The sequence below is a fragment of the Labrus bergylta genome, chromosome 5, assembly GCF_963930695.1.
Source record: "Labrus bergylta chromosome 5, fLabBer1.1, whole genome shotgun sequence".
NCBI classification, from domain to species: domain Eukaryota; kingdom Metazoa; phylum Chordata; class Actinopteri; order Labriformes; family Labridae; genus Labrus; species Labrus bergylta.
The window spans coordinates 25,395,972-25,413,724 of record NC_089199.1 but is presented as its reverse complement, the minus strand read 5'-3'; the positions used below and the strand labels follow the sequence as shown (position 1 = coordinate 25,413,724).

The following is a 17,753-nucleotide window of genomic DNA, read 5'->3' as shown; positions in this document are numbered from 1 at the left end:
AGAGGATGTAGGAGCAGACAGAGCATGCCTGAGAGTCAAATCCCAGGGAATTACTGCATCACATGACCCGACCAGTCACAGAGTGAGGGAGAGAGAGAGAGAGAGGAGAGAGACAAGAGAGAGGGAGAGAGACAAGAGAGAGAGGGAGAGAGAGAGAGGGACGAGAAAAAGGAAGAGCGAGAGGAGTGAGGGAGAGGAGGGGGGTAAGAGAGAGGAGAGAGAGGGAGAGAAGGCGTCTTCCTTCCTCCTCCCTCCTTCATTACAGAGACACACAGAGGAGGAAGAACCAATCAGGTGAGAGCTCTGAACCCCTCCCTGAGCAGAAACACACACTGGTGGAGACAAAGAGAGAGAGCAAGGAACACACCTGCTGTAATACACACACACACACACACACGCACGCACACACGCACGCACGCACGCACGCACGCACGCACGCACGCACACACACACACACACACACACACACACACACACACACACACACACACACACACACACACACACACACACACACACACACACACACACACACACACACACCTGCGATGAAAGACAGACACATAGTGAGAACATTATGATGACGAGGAAGAAGATACTGGATCATATTTACATGTTTTAGCCCTTAAAAAGAAGCAGACATTTAGATTGATAGAATTTAATATGGCTGCACCTCACACACACCCAAGTGTGTGTTTGTGTATGTTTGTGTGTGTGTGTGTGTGTGTGTGTGTGTGTGTGTGTGTGTGTGTGTGTGTGTGTGTGTGTGTGTGCAGCAGTCAGGCACTAGAGGGCAGCACCTGTGTGAGCTCAGAATATGACCAGATAGTTTACTGACTTTGGTGATGAGCTTATTCTTATTCATATAATATAATCATTATAATTATTATTACCTGCAGATTGATCCAGGTGTACCCTCCCCCCCCCTCCACACACACACACACACACACACACACACACACACACAGGTTTAGTCTGCAGGCTGACAGAGCAGCAGAAACTTTCCTCAGTCTGTAGGTGTCAGCATGTAGCTTCTTTTCATGTCCATGCTAACATGTTGTGGATGCACTGATACTCTGGACCAGCAGGTGGCAGTAAAACAACATTAACTGTTTAACAGCCCTTTTTAAAGAAGTAGTGGAATAAATGAAAAAGTAGAAGAAGAAGAAAGAACAAACCGGTAGCTCCTCCCACACGGTGTTTTCTCGTCTGTCTGCGGCGGTGGAGGAAATCATCGACATATTTGAACGGACCGTGGCGGACTACGAGCACGAGCTGCTTGTAGGCGGAGCATGCTGGAAGCTTATAACCTGCACGAGGTCAACCTGAGGTCGGAGAGTCGCACAGGTGAGCTTCACAACGAAACATGTGACTTAGAACAGATGAGCTTCATTCAGTCAGTCTGCTGACACTACCAAGAGTGTTTAGTCTGTGTCAGAGTCTGAAGCTGCAGGTAGAGGTCTCAGGTTTGAAGCTGCAGGTAGAGGTCTCAGGTTTGAAGCTGCAGTTAGAGGTCTCAGGTTTGAAGCTGCAGTTAGAGGTCTCAGGTTTGAAGCTGCAGGTAGAGGCCTCAGGTGTGAAGCTGCAGGTAGAGGCCTCAGGTGTGAAGCTGCAGTTAGAGGCCTCAGGTGTGAAGCTGCAGTTAGAGGTCTCAGGTGTGAAGCTGCAGTTAGAGGTCTCAGGTGTGAAGCTGCAGGTAGTTCTTCTGCTCGTTCTATGTGAGTTTCTGCTCTCAGTGAGGCGAGTGTCATTACAGTGTGAAGCTAAGATAATACCTGCTATATGAAGCATCAATGTTTCATCACCTTCAGCGACCTGATGTCTGAGTTAACCTCACAGTCACTGAAGTGTCAGCGTGACATTCGTCCACCAGTCAGTAAACCTCTGCCGTCCTGTCTCTGTGTCCCGGGTGTCTCTCAGGACATCCACACTCAGACTGTGAACACAAAGATCCGCTGTGACCTGCAGGTGCAGGGCCCCCGTCTGCTCCTGCAGGGCCCAAAAATCAAAGAGGAGCCAGAGGAGGACCAGGGCCCCCGTCTGCTCCTGCAGGGCCCAAACATCAAAGAGGAGCCAGAGGAGGAGGAGGACCAGGGCCCCCGTCTGCTCCTGCAGGGCCCAAACATCAAAGAGGAGCCAGAAGAGGACCAGATGAAGACATGGAGGAGCTGATGTTCCTGAGCTGCAATCTCCTGCTGAGCCTGTGAAGAACGAAGAGGACGAGTCAAAACCTCCGCTCCAGAGGACTGTGGAGGACCAGATGAAGACCTGGACCTGAAGTCAGGCAGCAGACGACAGACTCGTGTTTAGAGTCTGTGAGAGACGGTGACGTTGCGTCTGAGAACAAAAAGTTTAAATGTCCAACGTGCAGAAAAATATTCAAGAGGAGGAAAAACCTGCAGAGATGCCTCCTGTCACACGGCAGAGAAACCGTTCAGCTGCTCCGAGTGCACCAAGACGTTCAGACTGAAGGAAAATCTGCAAAAACACAAGAGGGTGCACACCAGAAAGAAACCGTTCAGCTGCTCCGTGTGCGGGAAAACCTTCAGCAGCAGTGGGAGGCTGCACTCTCCCTTCACTGGAGAGAAACCATACGGATGCTCAGTGAGCAACAAGAAGTGCAGAGATGAAGCGATGCCTGTCGGACACTCCAGAGAGACACCGTTTGACTGCTCCGGGTGTGAGAAAAAGTTCCCCTCACCGCCTCAACTCAAACAACACAAATGTTGTGAGAACGAGTTTAGCTCAGACATCGTGAGAAAGGAAATGGTTATCAGGCAGGATGAACGAGCTGACATAACCAGATGAAGGAGATGATGCTGCAAAATGTAAGGATGTTAAAGGGGTCTGTAAAGTCCACATCAGGATCAGATCAGGATGAGGATCAAATCAGGATGAGGATCAGATCAGGATGAGGATCAGGATCAGGATCAGATCAGTTATTGTTTGGAACTGATTTGAGGAGGTTGAGTGTTTCTCTCTTTTCAGTGAACGTCAGCGGAGGATCTCAGTCGATGATTTCTCTTCACCTCTTTGATTTCTGTTCATACATATGGAAATCTCCTGAAAGACTTTAGAGGTAGAGATTAGTCTACCTTGAGTTTCTCCTCCAGACCCAGAGTATTTTATCTGCAGAAAGTCCCAGTGAGCTGATGTCTGAACGCAGCAGCATATACTCCGGAGGATTCACCTCGAGCCAATAGGAAGAGAATGACGTTTATAAACAATGACTGCCTAAAGTGTCTGCACGAGACCTTTACGATCTCCGTACCATCAACCTGCTGCATTATGTTTCCTGTTCTCCAGTATGTTGTTCTCCACTCTTTTGTGGATGCACTCGCATTGCTATAAAGGAGAATATTGTCATTATAACATCGTGTAGGCGACTCTGTTACTACGGCCGCTACTTCAGCGTTGTTTATATACGTCACGTCGTACCTCAGGAAATATTGTTAGATATTATCCGGAGTGCAGCTCTAATGTGTGCTGTAGCTCTGCTCATGACTCGCTGTCGCCACCTGGTGGACGACTATAACACCAACATGCTGCACAGAGGGGTCAGCCTCAGGGGGTCTTTAAAAGTCAAAGCATTCAACAGTATACATGAAGAAGGAAATACTTTATTAACCTCATTAAAAAGTGGGCTCCAAACAAACAAACAAATGTTTATCTTCAGGTCGAGCTTTAAGAATGTTTTTAGTTGTAAACAATCAGAAACTTGAAAATTAAATCCATTTTTAGAAACGTGACAGAAACAAGAAGAACATGAAGCGAGTCCTGTCAGGAAGTCCAAAACACAAACAGGAAGTCTTTTCAGACTCTTTTATTCAAAAGTGACCTGATGAGGGCAGAGCTTAGTGACAGCGTTGTTACAGAAGCGAGCAGAAACATCCTGAATTAATCACAGAAATAAAATCATTTTCAACTTTGATATAAACATAAATATTATCGTGTGGTCAACATGGACGCTCCTTCAGTTTGAGGTCGATCAGATTCACAGCTGAAGATAACGACCTTTAAACTCTGGACGTGTTTAAGAGGATCAAAGGCCAAAAACTTTACAAACATCATGATTATTATTGATCAACATCCAGAGAAGCGTAAACAATAAAGACATCGACCACTTTAGACTCATAAAGAAATGTTTTTATGATGAACTGAATGATGTGACCTCGGGGTCTCGACCACGGGTCTCAAACGGGTCTCGGGGTCTCGACCACGGGTCTCAGGGACTCGACCACGGGTCTCCGGGACTCGACCACGCTCGTATAAAAAAGGGTCTTAATCTCATTGGGCCTCGTTTGAGCTGCAGGTTAAAATATCACACAGGTCGGAACGACATGAAGGCATCATGGCTGCACTGATCAGGACCACTCCCCCTCTTCAGACCTAACCCGCTCCTTCCCCCTCCCTCCTCCTCCTCCTCTTCGTGGTGGTCTAAAGGGGGTTCAGCAGACCCCCTGAGAACCTCCCCACATTGATGATGAGAAGTTTACCAACACCTCCTCCACTGACGGACAAACGGTCAGATGGCATCCTGCTGATGAGGTGGTCGATGCTGGAAGAGGAGGAGGAGGAGGATCAGCTGAAGTCTCTGTTGGTGAGGATCAGCGGGGCCAGCAGGGTCCAGATGTAGAGAGCCAGACACACCCAGCTGGAGGAGAGCTTGACCCACACGGCCGACCACTTACTGCTGATGGTGTAGTCTGCGTCGGGGCTGAGAGGAACCAGAACCAGGAGACGGGTTAGAGCCAGAGGGAAGAGTATGTTTGATTTACAGCTGCTCTGAACAACCACAGACTGTAAATATTACTAAAGCCTGAGTGATGTCCCCCGTCTGTTCCTGAAGGGGGCGCTGGAGTCCCATCGATGGCGGCCTCCATGCGGTCTCAGTCTAACTTTCAGTCAACTTCACGATGAAGTCGGGATGACTCAGGCCCTTTTTCAAACCAGCCACTACACCCTCTCCCTACCCACTACCCCTCCGTTTGCACGTCCTCGTGGAGGGCCCGCCATATTAAGTCTGTCCCAAACCAACTAGCGGGGAGTGGTAGTGGGTTATAAAACCCTCCACCAGCGAGTCTGCACCGATGCCGACTTTCGGATCACGTGCAACGCCTATTGTGTCCGGTTGTCATGGAGACAGCAACCTGTGAGTTCAAACACTGCTCCAACTAAGATAGACATTTAATATCGTCATACAGACGTTAACTACTTCAAATGTGTATTGAGGATCAAATATATGTTTATTTGAAGTGTTTTATATTTACAGGGACTGTTGCAAAAACAAAAGAATATTAAATCATGTTGCTGTTAATATTCATTTCTTATTTTTCTACTTTTGATGTCTTTGTGAAATCTCAATTCAACAACAAAAAATTAACTTTTTGCTGCTCTGATGTTCAACAATAGTCTCCTTGTCTTTGCATTCATTTAGGACACCCTGTTCTAAAATTTACAATAAATTAACTGAAATAACAATGTAGGCTCAATCTAATAGTTCTGTTATAAGTCTACACTAATATAACTAAAGAAGAAGAATAATCTAGGCTACATAAATATTTTTACAGAATGCATTAGCTACAAAAAAAAGCTGTTCCCGCAAGATGCCGCTGAGTAACCATGGTAACACACAGTTCCTGTTTCCACCTGAGAGAGGGAAGTTTTTCCCAAAGCCTGCCGCTGTATTTCTACCCTACACCTTGATGAAGGAGACTTCATTCAGCTGCGAGTGTGACTTCTAACAGAGTGCACTCCGTCACGGAGGGGGAGGGTGTAGGGGTTGGTTTGAAAAAGGCTCTGACAGGGTGAAACACCAGGAAGGGGACACGTGAAGAAGAACTGATGAGCTGCTTATTGGCTGCTTATGAACCAACCAGAGTGGGGCTTCAGTTTGTTAACCATCAGTATTTTTAAAAAACACCTTCTTTTGTTTTTTGATTAATAACCTTCACATTATAGGGGGGGGGAATCAGATCTTTGAGCCTTCTCTCGGGTTCGGGTAATTTAGATCCTGAGGCTGGGCACACGCTGCAGCATGTGAGACCTCATGACTCCATGTAGAGTCCAAAGTGAACCTCAGAGCCAAGCGCCACCCCCTCCTGAGCTGCTGACATGCCGTGGTCACATTTAGACTCTGAGACGGATGAAACAGTCCTTTGCACTTTTAAGAAAAAGCTGAAGACCCAGCTCTTTCATGAATACCTACTAACTTAATGATGATGGGCTCCATATTATTGATGATGATGATGGGAATGACGATGGTTTTTGTTTGATAACGACAACTTATAAGATGATTTCTATACTGATTAGAGCTCTCAAGAACTGGCGTCAATGTTGTGCTTTGCCTCTGGTCACTTCCTGTCAGCACCTGTGTGTCCAATCAGACTCAAAGCTGATCGTTTGCTCTTACTGACATTGTTCCCTTTTTTCTAGATCCTTGTTTGTGTTGTATTTACTCTCTGATGTACGTCGCTTTGGATAAATACGTCTGCTAAGTGAATTGTTGAAGAATTGTCCACATCACAGACCTCATCCTCTCTGTGGGATCCATGAGATCTGAGATAAGAGTCTAGATAACAGTTTGTGTTCTTTACATTAAACCGAAGCTAACTCCAGCTGTTCACACAAATACTCCTTTGTATAAAGTAACAGACGCATTGTTCTCACACGCCTCTGACAGCGGGTGGGGGGGGTCTTGATGTAAAGAGGCAAGGCAAGTTCATTTCTATTGCACATTTCAACAAAGTGCTTCACACAAGACAAAAGCATCACGACAAAGGAAAGAAAAGAAACATGAAAACAGAAAATGTAAAAATCACTGAAATTATTAAATCTGAAAATATGTTCAAATAAAAAATATTAAAATGAAATTAATTTAAATTAAAAAATTAAAATTAAAAATTAAAGTAGAGCAATTAAAAGAGTTTAAAAAAATAATAATTACAGTGCAGAATTAAAGTTTAAAATCTTATTAAAGCTGTTTAATGAAAGGCAGCTGTAAACAGGATTGTCTTCAACCTCGATTTAAAAGTGCTGAGAGTTTCAGCAGACCTGCAGTTTTCTGGGAGTTTGTTCCAGATATAAGGAGCATAGAAACTGAACGCTGCTTCTCCGTGTTTGGTTCTGACTCTGGGGACAGAGAGCAGACTTGTCCCAGACGACCAGAGCGGTCTGGATGGTTCGTAATTAATCAGCAGGTCACTAAACCATTCAGCGCTTTATAAACCAGCAGCAGGATTTTAAAATCTACATAAATGTGGTGACAAAGCAGCAAGAACAAAGATCATCTCGTCTACGGTTTGTTTCCACGACAACAAACTGAAGTGTGAACGTGTGAGATGAAAGCGATGGCATGTGATTGACAGCTGAACGGGTCTCACCTGTACCAGTTGGTGAGCGTCATCATGATGTAGAGCGAGGCGAGGAACAGCATGAAGTGGAAGAAGGAGTACGAGTACTGCACCATGTCCTGCTCGTTGTCCTCTGCACGCCGCGGCCCCGCCACGTCCTCCAACAGCTCCGTGCTGCTGCCGCCCTCCGCCAACATGCTCGAGTCTTTGGACGCCATGGTCAGCTTGTTCACCTGGCTGGTGCTGGACGAGCGGATGCTGCAGAAGTCAAACACATGGAGTCTGGATTTATACTGTGTTCAATCAACAGTCTGTGGGGGGACTCAGAACGACTTCTGATTGGACAAAAAGAATCTACACAGAAGTACGGAGTCCCTGAAGGCTCAAAAAACAAAATCTGTTTGCTAATCTGTGCCCCCGGTTTACAAATACTTTCACAGTTTCCTAGAGTGTTCACCGTTTTTTAACCCTCATGCATCATTATGGACATTTTTGTCCATTTGGGCAAAAGTTTCCTCTTCATCTGGCCATCATTTTGTCTGTGTTTGTGCATATGACACCATTTTTTCAAGAAAGTCTCTCTCTTGACACATTTAGGAATGCACTTTTTATTTTTTTTAATAGATCAGTAGAACACTGGGAAACATTTTCACTACCCTCTTAAGTCACTAAGGACAAAAATGTCCACTTCCAAAAAACTGCTATAAAAATAGAACAGATTGATATTGTTCAATAATCAATAAAATTCAATAATTTTTAGGAATTTAAAGCTTTAAAAGCCAGAATCATGTAATCAAACTGGCATTTAAAGGGTTAAATTCCTGATAACTATTCAATATTTGATATTTTTGAGCAGAGCTGAAGTTGTTTAAGAGATGTATGCAGAAAAAAGTAGAAAAAAATATCAATCTGTTCTATTTTTATAGCAGTTTTTTGGAAGTGGACAGTTTTGTCCTTAATGACATAATAATAATAATAATAATAATAATAATAATAATAGTTAAGAGTGTAGTAAATTAAACTGATGCCTGAGGGTTAATTTGTTATTTGTTAAGGGTCTGAGTATATAAACTGCGTGTACTCCCTGCTGCCCTGTGATTGGTTTAGAGGATCCATCTGCGTACCTGGAGTAGATGATACAGAGCACAAAGATAGCCAGTCCCACGATGCTCTGCGCATCCCACCACTGCAGGTAGGGGGCGCTCAGGACGGGTTCCTCTGTGCCGATAATCAGCACCGAGGTCTGGTTCTCGATCTCCAGGGGGGGCGGGGTGGGGGCCGCTATTTGCTGGAAGATACTCAGGAGGTTGGGGTTACACTCCCGGTCTGAGGAGGGAGAGAGAAGGATTATTAATCAATCAATGATTTATCAATTAGCAGCACCTGACTCCTCCTCTTCAGTGTACTGTACCTTTAAATGTGTATTATGGTCTGTTCACTCACAGACTTTCATCATATCACACCCGTTACAACGGACGAATCAAAAAGTCATCGTCTGATTCACAAACAAAGCGTCAGAGCGCCGCTCCGTCAGCGTGTGAGTCATGTTAGTCAGACTGAACATAATGAAGTCTGTCCACGCCGTGTTGCCGTGTTTATCCTCATGTATGAACTGTACCGTACTGAAGAACTCCTCTTCAAAGCGTGCCAGGACAGAGGAAGTGTACCATGTTTGAGCGTGGATCAGAGCGCTCTCATTGGTCAGACTAACTGGACTTTAGGGCTGAAGCGTGCTGAGACACGGTACGCATTGCTCAGTGTGAGAGCGCCCTGAGAGACGGAGCAGAGAGAGAACATGAGAGAATTTTAACTTCTAATCTTATCTGACCTGATCGTTCTGAAACGTATTAAAATGTTCAACTCTGAGATCCATGAAAACTGAAGTTAACCCTTTAAAAGTTCTGCTGAGCACGAGGAGAGTTATGTGAGAGGAATCAGTTAAGAACAGGAAGTGGAACACACAGCGAGCGTGACGCGAACGCCGAGAGAGTCACGTGACGCCGAGAGAGTCACGTTATAGTGAACACGCCGTTCTGCAGCGGTCTGAATTCCGAGGGTGCGTTCGAATTGTCGTTTTTGCTCAGGAAGGTTCCTAACTGAGTGAAATGACCCGGAAGCATTTAAGTGGCGGCCATGATGAGAGCCATTCAAGTTCTCCAAAAGGAAAGGTGGGTCAGTGCTTCCTTTATAACCTCCTTTAGCATAGGATACACTGGACCATCCTTTACCAAAGGAGATGAGATATGACTCACCCACAATTCCTTGCGGCCGCAACATTTAAAGCGAGTTGCGCATCCGACCGTTCATGAACATTAACGATGATCGTAAAGTGACACAGATCATGTAAGGAATAAAAAGATAAGAGACATTTTTATCCACATGATGTTTTATTCAACATATTTCATTCACTTAAGAATGCTTTGTGCAGTTGCACATTTGTATGATTAAAACATATGTGTAGGCTATATCCTGCATACATGTAACAATTAATTTCATACAATCATATTTATTTTGATGTTGATTTATGAGCAGACAGGAATGTGATGGTTTCACTTTTGTTACTTGTAGCCTGGTAGTCTATATTTCTTTTATTTCAATTCTAACCTTGTGGTAATTAGGATTATTTCACCGGTAAGAAGGCACAGGGGAAAGTTTTTTAGATGCGTTTTTTGTAGTCCATTTTCTGAACATTGTAGTTTCAACAAGGCGGACCCACGTCATTAACCTCCGCCGGCCCGTTTTAATTTAATGACATCGCCTAATGGAAATGTGGTCGGATTGTCAGAGCAACGCGATCGCCTTTCCCTAAGTCCTTTATGACTTCTCCTAACATCTTTCCTTAACCATGACGCTTTCCCCGGGGTTAAGGTAAAGTGGATAGTGAAAGGAGATAGAGGGGACATACGAACGCACCCTGAGTGAGCATCATCAAACCCTATAGAGTCCACTCATTTTTTCCCACAATGCATTATGAAAAGTAGTGTACAACCTATGGTCACTATCCAAGCAATATATCCCATCATGCATTGCAGTTCAAAGATTTTTACGAGCAGAGAGAAGCGTTTGATTCGACCGCTTTCAGACGGAGAGGTGTGACAGCGTGAACACAGAATATAAATACAATAATGTGTGTGTGTCTGTGTGTGTGTGTGTGTCTGTGTGTGTGTGTGTGTGTGTGTGTGTGTGTGTGTGTGTGTGTGTGTGTGTCTCATGCTCACCTGGCTCGTTGGTCATGGCCGACCAGGTGAGAAACATGGTGTACAGGGTGATGATGGAGGACTGCAGCAGACCTGAGCGAGGCTGAGACTCCTGCACACACACACACACACACACACACACACACACACACACACACACACACACACAGAGACACACACACAGAGACACACACACACACACACACACACACATACACTCTAAATCAGTTACTATGGTAACTTTAAAGGTCCCATATTATGCTTTTTCTGGTTTTATCTGCTCTTTAGTGTGTTTTCAAAGTGTTCTGTGCATGTTTAGGAACATCTATGTGCAAAAATTAAAAGTCTGTGGAAACGCAGCATCTCCTACGTCGTCCTGTTAGCTGCAGCATTAGTTGCAGGTAAAGCTCGATTCTAGCCCCCCTCGATAAAAATTTGTCAGTGCGGCGTCATTGTCAGTGTGAGATCACTGATCTAAGCCCATTGGCTTGTTGTGGCAAGCCCTGCAGCTGATGTTGACATTTCCAAGACGCGTGCTGAGCAACTGAGCAACTGAGCAACTGACCAATAACGACGGCAGACCAATCAGAGCAGACTTGGCCCACGTGGGGTCTAACAGTGTGGGCTCAACAGAGTGCAGCTGACGGACTCAGAGCGCAGAGGGAGCAAGGAGGAGCAGTACATGAAAACAGACACTTTTTTCAGACTTTAGCTATTGTGAACGTACAAAAGTAGATACATAGATTAAATATACAAACCCCAAAAAGGGCATAATATGGGCTCTTTAAGCGTGTGTTTATTACCTTGACTTTGTGTGTGTGTGTGTGTGTGTGTGTGTGTGTGTTACCTGGACTTTTTGCAGCACAGAGACGCCTGAGGCGATGATGCAGAACAACATGTTGAAGCTGATGAAGAACTTGTTGATGAAACATCCGTCAGGCTTCGTGTAGAACACGAATAAGAGAACGACGGCCGCTAAGGACAGGATGTAGTTCAGGAGAGTGACCACCAGCAGAGCTGAGAGCAGGAAGTAGAAATATGAAAAAAAATATTTAGTCTCTATAATTTAAAAGTTTTTATTTCAATTTTTGAAACGAGGGACAACTTCCAGTTTGTTCAATCATGGATACAATATGGAAGTTCCAAGGACTGCAGTTCCTCCAGTGTCCACTATAGTCTGTCTCCTGCAGTGAGTCAGTCCTCATAGAGTGTGTGTGTGAGAGAGGGTGTGTGTGTGTGTGTGTGTGTGTGTGTGTGTGTGTGTGTGTGTGTGTGTGTGTGTGTGTGTGTGTGTGTGTATTTGTTGCTGACCTGAGTACCAGACCCTCGAGCTGCCCGTCTCCATGTTGCTGACCCAGGACTCGTTCCAGGAGTGAGCAAAGTCGACCAGCAGAACCAGCTGGATGAGGATGAAACAGAACGCCCCCCCACAGCCGATGATGAACCAGGCTGCACACAAACACACGCACACGCACGCGCACACACACGCACACACACACACACACACACGCACACACACACACACACACGCACACACACACACGCACACACACACACACACACACACACACACACACACACACACACACACACACACACACACACACACACACACACACACACAGAACATGGTTTCATATCCAGGTTTATTATGACTTCATTCATCGTGGTCATGTGTCTGATGTTATAAAGGTGGTCATCACTTACTGTAGGTGAACGGAGCGTCAGGGATGTAAAAGGCTCCGACTGTTATCCCCACCAGAGCTGCAAACTTAAAGAACCAGAACCTGGAAACACATAGTTCAATAAACATGATTACACAGGTAGCACAGGTACAGTGATCGAGAACAGGTGAGACAGGAACAGGTGAGACAGGTACAGGTGATCGAGAACAGGTGAGACAGGTACAGGTGATACAGAAACAGGTGAGACAGGTACAGGTGTTGTATGTCTGTACAGGTACAGGTGTTGTTACACGTTACACGTTCTTGTGTTGTTGTGATGTTGTTGATGTTTTGATGTTTTTATTGTGTTGTTGTGATGTTGTTGTGTAAACATGTTGTGATGTTGTTGTTGATGTTGTGATGTTTTTGCTGTGTTGTTGTGATGTTGTGTAAACATGTTGTGATGTTGTTGATGTGTAAACATGTGATGTTGTTGTTGATGTTGTGATGTTTTTGTTGTCTTGTTGTGATGTTGTGTAAACATGATGTGATGTTGTTGACGTGTAAACATGTTGTGATGTTGTTGATGTTGTGACGTTGATGTTGTGATGTTGTGTAAACATGTTGTGATGTTGCTGATGTTGTGATGTTGATGTTGTGATGTTGTGTAAACATGTTGTGATGTTGCTGATGTTGTGATGTTGATGTTGTGATGTTGTTAATGTGAGCTTTTTGTTGTGTTGATGTTCTGATGTTGATGTTGTGATGTTGTGTAAACATGTTGGGATGTTGTTGATGTTGTGATGTTGATGTTGTTAATGTGAGGTTTTTGTTGTGTTGATGTTGTGTTGTTGTTGTTGTGATGTCTTTGTTGTTGTGATGTTGTTTAAACTTGTTGTTGTTCTGATGTTGTTTAAACGTGTTATTGTTGTGATGTTGTGTTGCTGTTGTTGTTGTTGTTCCTCACCCGTTGTGGACCACCGCTCGGGGGTCTCTGCTGTTCTTGATGTTGATCATGAGAACGCAGAAGGCGAGGAACCACAGCGCCATGGCGAAGCAGACGCGGTACACGGCCTTATAACCCACAAACATGTCACAGTTCACGTCAGCCTGCAGGCCGGGGACGTTAGAGCCGGCGCCGCCCTCACAGAACCCGGGGATCTGTCAATAAACAACACTGTTTTCGTTTCTAGAATCCAATGTGTTTTTGAAAGTTTTTTTTCTTTCTGAACGTCTTTTCGACACCAAAGACACGAAAACAATCTTAATTAGTTTTTTTAATAACTTTGCAAAAGAGCTAAATGTTTCTAGATGTTGTTTACCCTCTTAATGCTAAGCTAGGCTAACTGCCTCCAGCTGTTTAATATCACAGACACGATTTCATCTCTTTCCATCTGTTTTAATGAGAATGTAAATATGTTTACACGTTTAACTGACATGTTAAAAAAGATCTTAAAGCTTAACCATTATCCTCCTCTTATCTGAGGTCGAGTCCGCCCCTCATCAGTCCACCCCTCATCAGTCCCACCTGTGTAGCGTTAGCTCCCATTGGCTACATGAACACCTGTGTAACATAATTACTTCCTGTTCTGTGTTTGTGTTAATGATGGGTTTTCATGTCTCTGTGAGGTCCTCCTCTCATACCCTCCTCAGCTGGCGGTCCACGCCCGGCGACAGCATGATGCAGGCCACGATGGTCCCCAGCAGCAGGATGGAGGCGTACACGATCCTGGTCACCGTGGAGTTCCTGGTGCTCGGACAGCAGCTGCACAGCAGACAGGTGGCGCTGCTGCACAGACACGGCACCTGGAGACACACACACATACACACACCTGTCAGCCTCTACCTGCAGAAACACACACACACCTGTCAGCCTCTACCTGCAGACACACACATACACACACACACACACACACACACACACACACACACACACACACACACACACACACACACACACCTGTCAGTCTCTACCTGCAGAAACACACACACACCTGTCAGCCTCTACCTGCAGACACACACACACACACACACACACCTGTCAGCCTCTACCTGCAGACACACACACACACACACACACACACCTGTCAGCCTCTACCTGCAGAAACACACACACACCTGTAAGTCTCTACCTACAGACACACACACACACACACACACACACACACACACACACACACCTGTCAGCCTCTACCTGCAGACACACACACACAGCTGTCAGCCTCTACCTGCAGACACACACATCACACCTGCAAGTCTCTACCTGCAGACACACACATCACACCTGTCAGCATCTACCTACAGACACACACATCACACCTGTAAGTCTCTACCTGCAGACACACACATCACACCTGTAAGTCTCTACCTGCAGACACACACATCACACCTGTCAGCATCTACCTGCAGACACACATCACACCTGTCAGTCTCTACCTGCAGACACACACATCACACCTGTCAGCATCTACCTGCAGACACACACATCACACCTGTAAGTCTCTACCTGCAGACACACACATCACACCTGTCAGCCCCCACCTCTCTGTGTCACAGTGAGGAGGTAAAGAATCAAAGTCAACAACAAGTTAATTCTTCCGCCAGCCAGACGAGGTCACCTCAGTTCATGACTGATCCGCTGTGATAACTGGAGCAGCACATGACCGGCTGTGACACACATACAGAGAGGACGCCGCTCTCCATTAGAGACAAACAGGAGCACGCCATCAGCTGAGAGGAAGACACAGATTTATCTTCTTGAAGGTCACTGTGGGAGTCTTCTTCAGTGACACGATTGTTACATGTAAGACCATGTAACAATTCTACAATGCATTATTCAGACGCTTTTATCCAAAGAGACGAACATCAGAGAGTCAGAACAACACAAGGCGAGAGAGAGAGAGGAGAGGAGGAGACAACGACAGGAAGTGAAAAAAAACAGATTCAAGTCTGAGAGGAAGTGACCAGAGACACAGCACAGGTGCTGACAGGAAGTAACCAGAGGCACAGCACAGGTGCTGACAGGGGCAGTATCCGAATTGCCAAGTACATACTCAATCTGTCAGTAGTCAGTACGTACTATCTGTGCTGTATACTGTTAGTACCTACTATTCAGTATGCACACACAGTAGGCAGATATTTGTTCCTACTTCATCTGATTCATTAAGTATAGAAGTGACGTCATTTACGTTTCCTGAACCGGCCGCATCCACCGTTTTTTTTTTTTGTTTAGCTTTATTCAAGAAGAGTAATGCGCATATACAGTCAGGTAAACAAAAAACAATATCACAATGTAAATCAAGTAAAAGGCAGATTAAATAACTAAATAACATACAGTACATAAAGGAAAGTACAAATGAAAGACAGTAATATACAGAATATAAAGTAAAATAAACAATAAAGACGCATTTAAATAGTTAATTCATTATTTAAATAGAGGGGGAAAGCTTTTATAATAATGCAGACATTTGTTATATTTTCTGTTGTTAATTTAAAGTAGTGATTTCAGTCGGGACTTTAACTCTAGATTAAAAATTGATTAAATGAATCCACGCTCGTTTGTTTTGATTTGGAGGCGGACGTGAAGTGACGATTTACGTTTCGCACAGCATTGTGGGTGGTAAAACAATTCATTTCCTGAAAGCACGCATCCGATCCATACTGCATGAAACCCGGAAGTTAGTATCCATACTGAAATGTTCAGTATACTGCGGTGGACCCAAACAATGCATACTGAATGACCACGACAGTTCAGTATACTGAAACTCCATACTGAATAGTACGTACTGCATACTGAACTGTGACAATTCGGAAAGGGCCAGGAAGTGACCAGAGGCAGAGCACATGGTGCTGACAGGAAGTCCTCTCCACACATCCTCCATGGTCTGCTGGCAGTGAAACACGGCGTGCTTTGTTTTGAGTGGTGGAACACGCAGAGTTAATCCATTTGATCACGTGTGAGCAGATGACCTGCTGTATTATGATTAACCCTTTACATCCCTGCAGCCTCCACTCTGTTTAACACTAAGCCTCATGTTCCTGTACCACACCGCGGCTTGTTATGATCCCAAAATGTTTCTAGTTCAAAGTAAACAATACCTGTTAGTTACCATGGTAACAAAAACAGAAGTCCAGGACACCTGGGGGTCATGATTGTTTTACATGAAAGAACCTGCAGACACCTGATCATTAAGGGGTTCTGGAGCACTGCCTCCCCCCACCCACCCACACACCCACACACACACACACACACACACACACACACACACACACACACACACACACACACACACACACTGTCTTCATGTTCACAGGTTTATTTGTTTGTGTGTGTGTGTGTGTGTGTGTGTGCGTGTGTGTGTGTGTGTGTGTGTGTGTGTGTGTGTGGCATATAGCATGTCTCAATAACGGACTGTAAAAGTTATTTTCCGACCTGGAATTAATTAGAAATAAAAATAAATCTTTTGAGACAAAGTGGAGATAAAATCGGTAAATATTTGAATGGAGTTTGGTTTACCGGACTCACCGGATAAAACCGAGTGGAGACGCAGTTTCACGAAACCGACCCGAATCAGAAATGTCTGAAATACGAACAAGTATTAATTTATGCACGAGCCATTTATGACCGTCAGGTTAGCTCAGGTTACGTCACAACCTGTTGAGTTAAATCAGCAGGTTTCTGAATGAGGTTTGATTTACTGGTATCACCTGATGAACCCGAGTGAGGACGGATAAGAACGGAAAGAACCGACACAGAAATGAGACTCGAAGAAGATCAAACTGTTGATTTATGAATTAACCATAAATATCCCTGTGCTCACGCGCTCAGGTATTGAATCACAGCCCTGTGCTCACGCGCTCAGGTATTGAATCACAGCCCTGTGCTCACGCGCTCAGGTGTTGAATGAGCAGGTTTTTGGGGTTTGGTGTAGACCAATCAGCTGCTGCTCTCTATGTTTAAATTATAATTATATTTAAATGAGAACTCACCCAGCTGGCCAATGAGAAGGCTCCCAGAACAGCTCCCATAGCGGACCAGATTCTTCTTCTACGGTCTGGTCGTTCTCTTCCGACCCCCCACACTCACACACTGTATAAACACACTCACACACACACAGTATATACATAAATATAACACACAGACACAGAGAGAGAGAGAGCGAGAGAGAGAGAGCAGGACCTCAGCTCGGACAGTTACACTAATGACTCTTTTCCGCTCACTGCGTCTGACTGAGCGTCACTCTCTGTGACGTCATCACGACGTCGGCATGTTGTGAAGTTTTTCACAACAGGCCGACATCGTCCTGTGATTTGTTGGAGTTGAATAAAAACTCACAAACATTTCAAACTTTCTATTTTTTAAATGTAAAAGTCTTTAAATTATAAAGTGATAAAATTCTTCCTCTCCAGGTTTCTCGTCTTAAAATCACTTAAATAAAATATTTAACTTTCTAAATGTTTGGTGAACATTTTAATAATATAAATAATTTCATATATGTTTTCTGTATAAACTGTTTTTTTAAACGTTATATTCTACATGA

At 44.6% G+C, this 17,753-nt stretch overlaps 1 protein-coding gene across 1 annotated transcript; it reads right to left on the bottom strand.

Annotated features, from left to right (window-relative positions):
* Positions 1-3,600: 3,600 nt before the first annotated feature.
* On the bottom strand, positions 3,601-17,441 carry si:ch73-267c23.10 (serine incorporator 1). The gene is made up of 10 exons (XM_020654303.3): positions 17,203-17,441; positions 13,858-14,019; positions 13,181-13,374; positions 12,257-12,336; positions 11,861-11,998; positions 11,397-11,566; positions 10,571-10,661; positions 8,477-8,678; positions 7,383-7,610; positions 3,601-4,717 (listed from the first exon to the last, which is right to left on the bottom strand). The coding sequence occupies exons 1-10, from the start codon at positions 17,239-17,241 to the stop codon at positions 4,582-4,584; spliced, it is 1,440 nt and encodes a 479-aa protein (XP_020509959.1). The 5' UTR covers positions 17,242-17,441; the 3' UTR covers positions 3,601-4,581.
* Between the last annotated feature and the right edge of the window lie 312 nt (positions 17,442-17,753).

Excerpts from the sequence above, each read along its gene's own strand:
- si:ch73-267c23.10 (XM_020654303.3), bottom strand. The coding sequence starts at position 17,241 with ATGGGAGCTGTTCTGGGAGCCTTCTCATTGGCCAGCTGG. Across the intron at positions 8,679-10,570 it reads GGCCATGACCAACGAGCCAG|ACCGGGAGTGTAACCCCAAC; the intron begins GTGAGCATGAGA and ends CTCCCTCCTCAG. Across the intron at positions 7,611-8,476 it reads CTCTGTATCATCTACTCCAG|CATCCGCTCGTCCAGCACCA; the intron begins GTACGCAGATGG and ends TGACTTCTGCAG.